Source organism: Myiozetetes cayanensis, unplaced genomic scaffold (genome assembly GCF_022539395.1).
Source record: "Myiozetetes cayanensis isolate MyiCay16 unplaced genomic scaffold, myiCay2020 scf23, whole genome shotgun sequence".
In the NCBI taxonomy this organism is placed as follows: Eukaryota; Metazoa; Chordata; class Aves; order Passeriformes; family Tyrannidae; genus Myiozetetes; species Myiozetetes cayanensis.
The window spans coordinates 3,180,841-3,194,955 of NW_026087445.1; the positions used below are offsets into that span (position 1 = coordinate 3,180,841).

Here is a 14,115-nt window from a genome sequence, read left to right on the forward strand (position 1 = left end):
CACAGGCTGCTAATAGCAGCATCCAATTCACCAGTGTCCTGGATGAAACATTCATGGGGGAAGGCAGGAAATAATCTTCAGATGAAACAATTACTGATCAGCTGCATGGCGAGGACGTGATGGCATCGTTCAGGGGGGCAGACGCAAGTGCATGAAGATTAAAAAAATTTAAAAAAAAAAAACTTCCTCTACCTCTGCCATCTTGTCAAGATGCTCCAACCCAAAACATGGTCTCAAGTGGAAATTCTGCTTCCCACCATTCTCCTGGCTTTGCACGGTGGGGACTGGATTTGCTCTCTTCTCCCTGTTGCTCACAGGGCAGTGTCCATCCCAAGAGAGTTCATCCAGACTTGCAGGAGTGATGGAGCCATATCAGAGCAGTTCAGGGTTCAGCTCAGGAGCAGAGACACAGCAGGGACAGCACCTGCCCATGCCAAGCTCTGAGCACACAGTGGGGAAAGTGTCTGCCCATGCCAAGCTCCAAATCCATGACAGGGACTGTGCCTGCCCACACCGAGCTCCACACACCCAGCCTGCAGCTCAGCAAGGTGAAGAAAAATTACCACATGCCTCCTGGCATTTGCCTCAGAAGAGGAGGGAAGGAGCTTGTAAACACCCCGAGATGTCTTTGAAGTGACAAGAACCTGCTTTACACCCTTTCTTTATTTCCACTTATAAAACAAAGCCCTACAAGCCCCTCGCTAAATGCAGCTCTTGCTTCCTTCACTACCACTGGAGGATCTCACCCACCTCTCCCACTAAAGTATCCAGATACAAACATCCACCCACACCATATATAACCTCTCACAGGCTGTAAAAAGGGGAAGCTTTAATTGATGCTATATTTCATACTGTTGTGCAGCAAGGACGTACTCCAGGCTGAGCCCTCCGGGGTATCTTTCTCCAGCCCTGCCTTCCCGGCAAGCAGCTCCCATTGCTCCATCTCTACTTTTTGAATGATTAGTTACAAGAAAAAAAAAGCAACAAACAAAAACCAACTATTGAATGTACAGCTGAGTGGCTCACATTTTCATAACAGTTTTATTACTCAGATGGACGGACTCTCCTTCCATTCTTCCCCACTTTGACTCTGTTAAAGGGTCCTTTAAATAATGCCTTGCATTTCCATATCCTCATAAAAGCCACTACGGTTCTTTCCATAAATCTGAGCCACCTCTGAAATGAGAGCGATGCCTTCTGCTCAGCACGGGCAGAGGCTCTCCCAAAACACAAAAGCCCTGGAGCAGCAGAAGGGAGGAGAGGATGCTCCAACCGCTCCATCTGAAGAGAGGATTTAGAGGCACCAACTCATTTCTGGGAGGCTGGAGGTCCCAGCCCTCCCTGCGAGCCACGGCTGCTCCTGCCAGGCTCCCCTGGCCCCATGAAGTGAAGGCAGAGCAGCTGTGCAAACCAGGCAATAACTGCTCGGCGGGGAGCGAGGCAGGGGGACCCCATCAAATGAACAAAAGGAAGAAAACAAACCAAGAGAGAAATAAGGGCAGTAGAGACAGGCTGGTTATTAAGCACTGCTGCTTGGAATATATCCTCCCAGCTTGGCTGCCAGTTGGCTTCTGGTCCCAGTCCTTCCCCTCCCCTTTCCCACAGTGCCACTCCAGCGGGCTCAGGAGCTGCTTCCTCCGATGCTGTTGCTCGCTGCAGCAGGGAACGCTGCTCTTCTCCAAGGCTGGAGACATTTGGGGGAGCTGCTCCCCCCTCTCCTTTACCCAGCTTGGCTCTGGCTGCTGGCACTCCGGAGCTGGCTGGCATCTATTTAAAGTTTCCTTCAAAGCCGAGTTCTCATCGTCTAGGAGAGGGATTTCTTTCAGCCCCTGCCTTTGTTTGGCTTCTCCTGCAGAGGTGCCGGTAGCGGCTCCGCTTTCACATTTTCCTTGGCTCCTGGCGTCTATTGAAATGCTGCATTTCAAAAAGGAATGAGAGGGCACCGCTCCCTCGCACAGGAACATCTCCTGTGAATGCACCATCCCTGCCTTCTCGCAGAGCCTGCCTTATCATCATGTGAAACACAAAAGGGAACAGCTTCGGGAACCAGGCGATTTCAGCGCACGGCAGCACTTACAAGACGCGGTGCCACCATCAGGTGCCACGTAAGAGGTTGTTTCAAGACTGATCAAAGCTCCCAGACTCTGCCAGGCCGTACACATCAGCTCTGTTGCCACCTCGGTGCCATGGGGATGCCCAAACCAACTCCCTTTTTCAGCTGGAAGAAAGCAGGTTTAACCCCCTGCAGGAGATCGCCAGGGAGGAGCAGGCTCCCTGTTCCCCACCAGACTCCAGGTGCTGAGCCTTGGCAAGCACAGCCAGCCACGCTTTTCCTGGGTATCATTAAAATTTCCCAACCCAGCTCAGTTCTGCTCTGCAATATTTTGCTGCCAGTTAGATGCCACCTTGGGATTTGTTGTTATTCAGAAAGGAGGGACAACTTTTAAGAGCTTTTTCTCTTCCCAGGCAAGGAACTGCCATCGCATAAAATGATGAGATTTCAGGAAAAGTGATAGCCACTGCAAAATGTCTTGGCTGCTTCTATGTGAGGAATTTGACTGTTTCTCATAAAAAATATTAAAAAAGTTTTCACAGTTTGTAATTATATTTTACAGTTTCATTACAAAGCTCATTTTAATTCTTCTCCAAACCGTTGTTACCAGTCCTCTTGCCACTTTCTCTTCAGAAAAGTCATTAAGTCGGGACTGGAGATCATCCCATTTCCCCCAGTTTCAAGGATATTAATCTGTTTTATTGGTATTTCATTGTCATTTTCATTTGAGTGTTCTCTGCATTTGCATAATTTGCATTGCCACCCCTTTCCTGGTGACAGGCACAGGCTCAGCTTTTCGCTTTCATTCTATGCAGTATCACTGCATTTTGTTTATTTTCTTTTTTGAGGACACTTTGTCTTCCCTGGGCCAGAACCCCAGGCTGGGACCAGGATGCTGAGGTCTTGCCTTCATCACTGCCTTCCTGGTCAACCTTCAGCAAGTATCAGAACCATCTGTGAACTCCCAGCACTGGAGCAACCTCATCACCCATGTGCAAGAGTTCCTGTTCTCCAGCTACTCAGAATAACCATCTGTGAAGACTTCAGAATATTCACATGCAGCCTGGACTATCCTGAAAGCCTTTCAGAAACAGGTTAAGGCATAGACAAGTCCTTTTTTTCAAATCATAAAACCACAGAATCGAAGAATGGTTCAGGTTTGGAAGGGACCTTAAAGATCATCTTATTCCAACACCTTGCCATGGGCAGTGACACCTTCCACTAGACCAGGCTGCTCAGAGCTCCAACCAACCTGGCCTTGAATACTTCCAAGGAGAGCCATTCTCAGTACAGTTAATCCCACCTCAAACACACATGTGACTCCCACCCTGCCACGGGGTGATGGTTTCAGCCCCTCTCCATCACTCCCTGCAGCTGTCACTCTTTTGCACCTCTTTAAACATCTCCCTCTCCCCAAAACATAAATCCTCCAAGAGCTGCCCTTGAAAGTGGGGGGTTTCCTAGAGCTGCCCACACTAGGACACCCCAGCAGCTGCTGATGCACTGGCTCCATGCAGCACACTCCTGGCAGAGAGAAAGTGCCCCTTCCGCATGCCCCAAGCAACAAGACGAGTGCAGGAGCTGAGGAATTGGAACCGACTGAATAATGGGTCCTGTCTGCTGGAAGAAAATGAAATTTGCCCTCATGTTACCGAAAACTTGCACTCGGCGCTCACTGCACATTATAAAGAAAAGGTCAGTGAAACACAACAAATGCAAGGAGCCCAGTTGGAGAAAGCAATAAATAGTGACAGCAGCACTCGTCTAATTTTTCAAAGCATCTCTGCTTTTGCTCAAACCCCAGCAACTCCCCTTCCTGCTGCTGCAAGGGCTGGGACGAGCGGCTCTGCTGCTGCAGGACAGGAGGATGCCTGTCTGTGCAGGCTCCCAGGGCTGGAGCTCGGAGGAAAACCGGAATATCCGTCAGACACGATTAGCAGCAATAATAAAAAATGATAATATTAATTGACACGATTAAAGATTGTGGCCTCAGGCTCGCGGATGCGCTTTGCTCCCGTGCAAAGGGGGATCCCCGCCGTTGGAAGCAGCCGGAGCAACGCCCAAAGAGAGGGATTCCCACGTGCCAAACGCAGAGTCCCGGGAGGGTCTTACCGTCGGCGATGAAGTGCTCGGGGACGTGCAGCGTCACCTTGACGGTCAGCGGGCAGGAGAGCTGCGAGCCACAGACCACGGCCAGCACGCAGGAGCTGACCGCGATCAGCGTCAGCGCCGTCTTGTTGACGGGGCTCTTCATGGAACCTGCAAGGCAGAGACAGGGCTGGGTGGCCAAAAGGCAAAGAGGTACCCCCGGGGCTTGCTCGGCCTCCCCCCCTGCCCCGTCCCTGTGTGGAAGCAGGAGAGCCACCCCAGCCCGGGGAAGGCAGGCACTGAGAACAAGGACAGCAGCTCAGCAGCAGTGAAAGAGCTCCTGAGGTCCTGCACACCTCCCATCATTCCCATCACACCTTCTCTGGCTGAGATTTTAACACTCATGTTGTTCCACTCACTGAGCTACAGCGGAGGCTTCATTTTGCTAGAGGAGGGAGAAAACTTTCTCAGAGCTCTGTACAGACCCTCTCCCCAGGAATTTCCCCTCCCCAGAGCGACCCATCACCCCTGCCACGCTCCCCTGGTAAAGCCACCATCACTTCTCGTCAGCCTTCATTTATTCTGTGAATTTTGTCAAGCCACAAAAAATAACCAAGCCAAATCTGAGGGCTGTCTGGACCAGGGGACCACTTGCTTTCCCTTAACACCAGGGAAATTACACCTGTCAAAGTTATATAGCACTGATGACTGCTAATTATTTACACAAATATATAAATACTCAGTCATCACAGAGGGACTATACTGTACAACACAGCGACCTCCAGAGCCAGCTGCTTCTGACAGGCAGGAGATGTTACAAAACAAGTTTTATTTTATCAGGTGCAGGAGCTCACAGTGTCTCCCACAAATCAGGATGCATGAGATGCCACCTGTCAAAGCAGGCACCCAGCCTGCCTGGTCCCCAACAGGCACGCTGATGCCACATGGGTCACTCCCAGGCTGCCATCCTTCATCTCAAAGGCCACATGCCTGGCACCAGGACTAAGGGATGCACCAAGGAGTAATCCCATGAGCTGAAAGGATCCCATTGTCCCGTGGTTTCACTCAGCCCAGCACACTCAGCCACCTGGTTGGTGGCTTCTATTTTATTCAGATTTTTTTTGAAGCAATAGGTAAAAATAAGCCAAAAAGGACCTCAAGCATCCACAGGTCAGTAGGGGCCACAGCAGGTACAAACTCACTGGGAAAACCTCATGGGAAAGTGCAGTGTTGGGATGGCTGAATCACCATCAGCTACAGTGGGGTGGGACAGAACAACCCCAAGATTCTGTAGGGAATGGGGTGAAGTCATCAGGAGAGATCTGGCTTCCTCAGGAGATTCGGGTGCTGCTGCTGGATGCAGGCTGGGAATGCCTTTGTGTCCAAATGAAACACCTCCACCAATGCAGATGACCAGGAAAAACCATCTCAGGCCATTGCTATCCTATCAACAGGTCTTCACTGCCTGAGAAGGGAGCAGCCCTGGAGCCTGCATCCTTGGGGCACCCCTGATCCCTCAGGACCCGGGGGCTGCCCCGCCACTGCTCCGACTGCACCGCATCCCCCACAGCCACCTCACACCAGCTTTCCTCAAAGCCAACAACAGGCACCTCACAGAGCAGCTGGTTGCCTTCTCTGGGGCTTGGGATGCCAACTAAAAACCACTTGGGGAGAGTGTCCATGACAAGGAGAAGGCACAGCCTGGCACTGAACCCAGCGAGTGGCTGCACAGGCCATTACGGTGCAGCTGAGACAACCGAGCTGCTGGCAGACCTGACCACATCCTTGCTCAGGATTCAGGACACTTATTTAGTTTTGGAAACCAGTGCAGCCTCTCCCTGCTTGCTCCCTGGCCCTCACCATCTCATCAGCAAAGTGAGATTTGAAAATTGAACAGGAAATAGATCCACAAGTTAGCACTTGCACACCCTGTAATTTGACCAAAGCTGCTGCTGCAAATGTTGGTGCCCAGGCAGGGACCTCATGCTTGGCACAACCTGTGCTTTCCAGGCAGGGCAGCAAGCCTCAACAAAGCATCCCCTGCCACAGGATGGAACCTGCACAGGGGATGCTCCAGCCAGGATTTGCAGGACAGGAGAAGCAGCTGATCTGCTGGAAAACACCCCCATCATTTCGACCAACAAGAGCATGCAAATTGATTATTTATGAAGCATCTTTTCCTTTCCTTATGCATGCATCATCTAAACAGCCTTCCCACCCCCATTTCACAGCTTTATCCCAATCCTCTGTGCCCTTCACCTTGCAATCCCCTTTTTTCCTTCCTAATCTTTATTCATGTCATCAGCATAAGTTAGCACCTCCTTGGGAGGCAAACTCATCCTCTTGCTGGGCATACTGTTCCTGCCACAACCTCTGCTTGGCTGGAAGTTATGACACGAATGCAATAAGAAAAAAGAGGGGAAAAACAAAAGAAGAAAAAAGAAAAGGCAAGGGAAAAAACCTCCATCGGGATAAGTGGACACAATCAAATATACAATAGACAAGAGAACACTGGATTTCACCATTATAAATCACCTTTCAATCCAGGGTCTTAAAGTGCTTTGCAAACATTAAATCGTAAATCCTTTATGAGTTAGATGAGCATTATCCCCTTCTCACAAAGAGTCTGAATCAGAGGTACGATGGCAGCTTTCAACATCCTGCAGACAGAGTGGAGCTGCAGGATTGAGGTTCTCCCACCCGCATCAGTCCATGGGCTTCTTCTCCCCCCGTGACTCAGAGGAGAGGAGTGTAAGAGCTTGAAACAGCAAAAAGCCCTTTACAGGTCCGTGAGTTTGAGTTTGGCTGCCCAAGGAAAGGGACAGTTGTTCCAAGTCTCCTGCAACTCCCTTTCCTGCTTCCTTGCCTCCTGTACTCACTCATTTCCATCAGACTGCTAATCACTGACCTCTAGAACTGCCTGACATTGGTTTTGACCAACTGAACCACAACAACGTGGCTTCTGCTTGAGCAGAAATTGCATTTCCAGCTCAGCTCTTTATTGCTCACGGCCAGTTCGCTGCCAGGTTTGAAGGGAGACTTCTGGAAAAGCAGATCCTTCTCTCATTCTTTGAACAGAGGGACAGGGCTCTTGTTTTCCATCCCCTTCCCTGCTCTTCAGACCACTGATGCTCCAGCAGAACCACTGCTGTGCTGCATTTAAACACCCATCTGGAGACAAACAGTTTCACTCCAGGCCTCTAAAACAATAAGCAATTGTATTCTCAGCAAGCCCCTGCTAACCAAACCCACCTCAGCAGGTTCACCAGGGCTTCACTCTGTTCCAGAGCTGAGACAGACAGATCCATTCCTTCCTCAGCCCAGGGAGGGGATCCAAATCCTGCTTGGTAGCTCAGGCAGTCCCAAATAAACCCCAGTGCTGCAGATGGGAGCAGGCTGAGTCCTGCTCTTTCCCTCCTCTCCTTGTCAACTCCAGGCTTTCAGGGAGGTGTTTGAAGAGCAGATTTGCATACCCAGGTTACCAAACAAGCTGGTATCAATCTCCTTTACCAAAATGAGGAAGCTGGGAGGGGAATATCCACCTTCATGGGTGGCTGATGGGGCTCAGGAGCCCTGAGAGCCACAGCACCCAACGTAAGCCTTGATTTGAGCATCTGAGGTACAAAAAGGCCAAGAGGAAGATTGTGACCAGGCACAGCTGAGACCCAACTCACTCCCCAGATCCCCCTGCCCTAAAAAATTGCTTCATACATTAAGATGACCTCTCTGTGTTTTTAATTAAGGATGTTTCAGTTGTATTTTGAGTGGTTGCAACAGAGTGAGTGGGTGCCCAAGTGCCCAGTTGGGCTGTTCTGGGGAGAAAGTGATGGCCTGTGGGGGCTTCCAGGCGTGGTAGACCTGGAGAACCTGTGTCCAAGAAGCAGTTAGAGCAGTAGGCAGGGCAGTGGGCAGGGTACACAACCAGGATGAAGAATAAATTACTTCTTTCCAAATGGGGAGAACTAACCTCTCCCCACAGCCTGCAAGAGCAAAGAGTGATAAGCAGGAAAAAGAAAAAATTAATTGCTCCACTTCAGGGCAGAATCATACCCGAGATGATCCATGCTAGAGTTCCAATGGCAGCTTAATTCAACTGGAAAACAAGAGGAGTAGCCAGGACTGTGGACAGAGGTGCTCCAGTCACCACCACCTTCCCCACCCAGGGTTTTTTTCCTCTCCTTAAACCCCAGTGCAAACTAGCCTGGAGAAGATGTGGGTCCCTCTGCAGACAACTCAGAAACCGCTTGCAAAGCACCACATTCCCCTGAAGATTTTGCACCTGCTGCAAGATGAAGATAAATTCAAAGCCACTGGTGTAAACACTCAGCAAACAGCCCCTCCAAACACACCGTGTCTCTTTGAAATATCATTTCCTCGTGCAGTTAATTACTCGCTGCTTTGTACACTTTCCCTTACCTACCTAAAGGACAAGGCAAGGAAAAAAAAAACCAACAAAACTCTGAGCTCATTTCTTTTTAATATTGGCAGTGCTGCCTAAATTTAGGGAAAGGGAAAAAAAAAAATAAAAGGTATGTTCAGAACACGTATGGATTTACGAGCAACACAAATATCCCCTGCTCTTGGTAATATGATGTTTCTAAATCAGGCTCATAAATACATGCTTGGGAGATTAGTCTATAAAAAAAAAATAAACTTTAATTACCCCATCTTTATCAGCACACAGCCCGTGGTGTTAACCATATGTGGGTGTTAAATGCCAAGTGCTTTGCAATCTTCCCCACCCCCCGGAGATAACGGCATCGTACGGAATGTTTCGTGGCTACTCGGGATATGAAAATCTATTTCCACCAGCCGAGGAAGACGGGGATGGGGAATGAGAGAAGGAGAACAGGGAGTGCTGGAACTGCTTAGCAACACACACACACACACACACACACACACAGAGCCACCCGTGCCCGCCGTGCTGTGCCGCATGCGGAACACCTGGCACGGGGACAGCAGCACCCCAGGAACAGCAATCCCACCACAGCCCATCCCGCACCCCCAAGATGCTCCCAGAGCACGCCGATGTTGCTGGCATGTCAGAGGAATTGGGCTCCTAATGATCCTCTGTTATGTTCCAGCAGAGGCTCATTAATACGGCACAGCAGCGTTTCCAGGACACCCTCACACACAGGAACATCTCGAGGTGTTTTACGAGGGGGAGATCATGTCCAATCAAATCAAACGCCAATTAGGATGAGCAGCGGTGTTGGCAGGCGGATCTGGCCATGGAGCACCCCTGCACAGGGAGCAGCACTGCTCATCTCCTCTCCTGCCCCACACCCTCCCCTCCCATGGCAGGATGAGTCACTCTTTCTCCAGCACATTAGGCAGGTGGGGTGGGATGGGATGGGAGATTATCCTTCCAGACAAACCATGACTCCACCAAGCCTTCATGGACCACTCAGCCCAAGAGCCACTTCCCTTAAAAGGAGATGGATGTGGATTCAATGGACACCCCAGGTAGCATCTGAGCAGTGAGAGCATCCAGGTATTTCATCACACACCCTCGACACAAGGCTTGGCCTGAGACCCTTCTTGAGGAATCTTCTCGTCGCTGTCCTGGACAAATCCCAAATGAAAGTGCTCACAGCTACAGCCCTGTGCCAGGGCTTGGGGACAAGGCAGTGTCCAACCTCATCCCAGAGTCAACAGATCCAGGGGAGATCCCTGGATCAGCCCTCATACTGGGGGAGACCTGCAGGGAGACTCCTCTCACCTCCAAAGAGGCAGGGAGAGTGCACACAGGAGGGGATGGAGGAGCAAAGACAGCCACGTTGTGCAGCAGAAGGGTGAGAGCAGACACTCCTGGATTTATGGAGGATTTGATCTTGCTAAGCACACGCTGAATCAAATTAATACTATTAACATTTATGAATTATCCTCTAGCAATTAGCCAAGCCACCCTCCAGTACAGCACGGGGGGGCTGCAGGAAAGGCAGCCCTGGGATGCAGGTCAGGGACAGGAGGATGCCAGGGGGTGGTATGGTCACTGTGGGGAGGCTCAGGTTGGGCTGCTGGACCCCATGGCAAGGTCACAAGGGCTTGTTGGCTGAGCTCCTGTGTGCCACTGTGAGTTCTCATGCTCCTCCAGCAGCCTGAGCCTCGGCTCTTAAGGTGCTCCTGGAGTTATAATGCCTTATGTACTGAATAAATGTATATATTTCCTAATTATACAGTTGTCGGTGGTGCTCCCCCTTTGCTCTAAAACATTGAGCCTGCAGCTGGCACAGAGGCACCACCAGCAAATTGCAACCAGGAGGAGGAGGAGGAAGGGGGGAAACAGAGGGAAAGGTAAAACCTTGAAGGCTGGGCAAGGAATGAGCAGCTGAGGGGAGGGGGGAAATGGAGATGACCAGAGAGGCACAGGTTGAGATGCTGGTCTGCTGATCCACCAGCTCCATCTCCACTGGGCTCACCATGGGCAGGTTCTCCTGCCCACATACCTCAGACCTCCCTCAGCACAGCAAAGGGGGAGAATTTGTGCAAACCCAATTTGCTCTCCTGGCGCTGTTACATTTTTTGCATTTCTCTGGGCATGGACAATTAAAATCAATGAAGTCAGTTTTGCTTTCATGTTCTCGGTGCTGAATCGGTTGAGATAAAATCACATTAAAGAAACAGTTACATATTTAAAGGCAGAGATTGCCTGCACTGGAATTTTCTTTCACAAAAATCAATGAAAACACTTCTCCTGGAATTAAGGCCTGATCTTTTTTTGTTTTACACTCCAAATGAGTCCCAATTTCACAATATACAAGCACAAAGGCAAATCTGAGTGGAAGGGTTCATTTTAAGGAGGAGGGAAAGCAATTTTCAATACAGTGTAACAAAAATATTATTCCTACAGGAAAAAGGGAAAAAAAGGAATCATTATCTATGAAATAGTTCGTGTTGAGTCACAGCCCAGGGAGGATTGTGCTCAGCGAGCGTAGGGCTGGTCAGACAGCTGAATTGATTTTGGAGGCCAGGAGAGAGCAGTGATGAAGACCAGGATGCCAGGGGGGCCTCAGGATCTGGCAGATGTCCCAGGACCTGGCAGGAGATGTCCCAGGACCTGGTGGCAAGAGATGCCCAAGGACTCAGCAAGCTGCCCATCCTGGCTGGACCTTCACCACACTGCCCATCCTCCCATTGTCATCCTGCAGGCAGAGCCGGGATGTAGGAATTGGGCTGGAATCCCCAAAAAACCAAATCTCAAACCACCTTTCTATGGTGTCCATTATTTTTGGAATAGATGCAAACTGAACAACAGGACGGGAATAAAAATCTGTGCTCTGCAACATCTCCCCGGGTTTGGGGCGCATCCCTCCGTGCCTCAGTTTCCCCCTCCAGCCAAGCATCGTGGAAGTATGAGCATGACATCCACCAACCCCTGCTTCCTTCCCTGCTCCCGCCAAGGAGACAAATCCACCGTGCCACAGACACGCTGAGCATCCGCAACGAGACGCATCTTCATTTTCCATCCAGCAGTAACCCTCGCCCTCCTCCCGCCTGCATCCAGCACCGTGTTTATGTTCTGCTTCCTGGGAAACAAGAGACTCGTTACCATGCGGAGGGCGACAGCAGAGCGATTAGTGAAATTTGTTACCCACATGCTCTGAACAAAATTAAATTAAAAGTGCTGCTTTGCTGTCAAGATAAGGGCCAAGCCGGAGAGATAATTTTTCACTCTCAAACACTCAATTACTCGCTGAGGCTGTATCAGATACAATCGGAAAATAAATAAATAAATGGGAAGACCCGCACTGCCTCCAGGAACAGATGTAAAAGCCTTTATCTCCAGCACAGTCCGGGGAAGTTAAAGAGCCTGCGGCCACCACAGCTCCACCACCACCACTTTACTTGCAGAGCCTTCTGCTGCCCAGCTCCAGCTTCCCACTGCAGCTGCTCTCCCAGCAGCTCCGTTCCCTGGGCACGGACAGGAGCGTGTGTGCACCCCCACACCTACAGCCGCTGGGGATTTAGGGAGCAAAGAGGTGGCTGGAGCAACCCCAGCCAAGCCTCCCTGCACAGCCAGAGTCTAGCAGGGATGAAGAGAGGCTCAGGGAGGGTTTTATGTGCTGTTGCGGTGCCTCGTTGCTCTGCGGGCAAAAGAAGCCATCGTGCAAAAGCGCCAAAAGCGTTTGTTTGCTCGCTGGAAAAGCAGCACCTACGGTGGAGGGTTAAGGAGGGTTGGAAATCAGCAGCATTGCCCATTGGCACCACTGCTCTGGGCAACACAGGGGTGTGGGCAGGGCTGTGCTGCAGCCTGGTGGGATGGACCCTGGTGACCTGAAGGGTAAAGACGAGACCTGTATCATAAAAGTACCTCGTCCCTGAGATTTGGGGATGTCCAGGTGCCCTCTAGGGTGCTCTCCCCTGGTCTGACAGGAGCAGCACGGCTCCACATGCCGTGAACCAGCTGGACATGCACCAGACACCAGCACTGACCTGTCCATCTGTCCCTGCTTTGTGTACCCTTCCCAGGGAACTCTGACCTGTCTGTGCCATGCACTGACCACATGAGGAGGGAATGGGCACAGGGCTGGCGGCGAGGGAGACGCTCCCCGAGCACAGACAGACAGCACCAGACTCATTCCTCCCTCGTGCTCCCGTAAACAACCCAAATTGACAGGTTTGCTTTATCACCTTTTGTCTCCCATTCGATTTCCAACAGCATCTGCCCTAGTCTGAAGGTGAGTCAAGGCCAGGGCAGACCTGGGGGACAATTCCCTGAGGAGCACAGCAGAGCTGGTGCACGTGCTGCCCACGGCGTTTGCTCAGCCCCAGCAAGGCCAGGGGCACCGGCAGAGCACAGAGAATGGTACCCAAATTTCATTCTGCGCTGCATTTAGTTCCCCATGAAATAATAAGTGCCTGCTGCCTCTGGAGACGGGAGAGGATCAAAGCGAAGCTTCCTCATATGTAGCAGACTCCGAATACCTAATATTCCCTTATAAAAGGCCTTGTTTTAAACACCAAATACAGAGGCAGATCAAAGCTCAGCTTCTCATTTCTCTAACAGCCCTCAGAAGGCTCCGCCAGCCAGCCCGGCACACACACACGTGCACACCCGTGCGGTTGACACCAACCCAAGGTACATAATTGGACTCTGTTAATTTGTCAAAAGCATCCCTGCGTGTTACGGGAACAGCCAGGTGCCTTGTTCACGGAGACCTCAGCTGAGGAGCATCCCAAAACCATGTCCTGCCTTCCATGGGGTGGTGGGGAGCTCTCCTGGGATGGGAAGGTACCACCTGAACAACAGCTACGCATGAAAACAGGGTGGGTATTTTCCCCCTTCCTCTTTTAACAGGCTGAAATAGAGGTGATGCTGAGAGGGGTGAAGCAATCCCAGACCCCAGTGTGGGGGAGTGGGCTCAGGGTGGTCCAGCTCAGGCTGAAACAGATGCCAGAGCTTGCTTGAGGAGCAGCAGCCAGCTGAGGACATTCCATGCAGGGTCTCCATATGATGCCATCACTTTCCCTGCCTCAGTTCCCCCCAACCCAGGGAGCTGCACAGCATCTGCTGCCTGTTTCTGTGTTACAGAGCAGCTGCTCTGTGGCCTGAGAAAGCAGAGGGAGGTGGGGAACACTAGCTTTTGCCTCCCCTCCAGCAAGGAGGGGCTCATTAGTTTCACTGAGTCCTTAATGAGCCAGACACGGACCCTGGTATGGCCTTGGAGTTACAATGCTGCTTCTTCCCCCTCATCTTTCTCTATCTGACCACGCCACCAGGGGAGCTTGGGACTGCACACTCAGACCTGGAGCTGAATATATTTTGCTGGGCAGGAGGCAAACACCACCCCAAGGCAAGGGGGACGGAGCAGGAGTGACGCACAAGTGAGGTTTGTGTACAGGGCTCTGCCTCCTTGGTTTAGGGTGATTTTTGCTACTATATTTTCCTCTCAAACTCAGAGGGCGACCTGACTGAACACATCCCACCCTGCTCCAGAGAGAGGAACAAAGTATCAAAGCTTTGATATCGG

General features: G+C 51.0%; 1 protein-coding gene across 1 annotated transcript in view; it reads right to left on the reverse strand.

Moving 5' to 3' along the window:
* Positions 1–14,115, reverse strand: part of ASTN2 (astrotactin 2) — a 314,924-nt gene that overhangs the window by 193,742 nt on the left and 107,067 nt on the right. Inside the window, exon 6 of the mRNA XM_050319770.1 lies at positions 4,166–4,312. Coding sequence (XP_050175727.1) covers positions 4,166–4,312 — 147 coding nt within the window. The remainder of the gene's footprint in view (positions 1–4,165; positions 4,313–14,115) is intronic.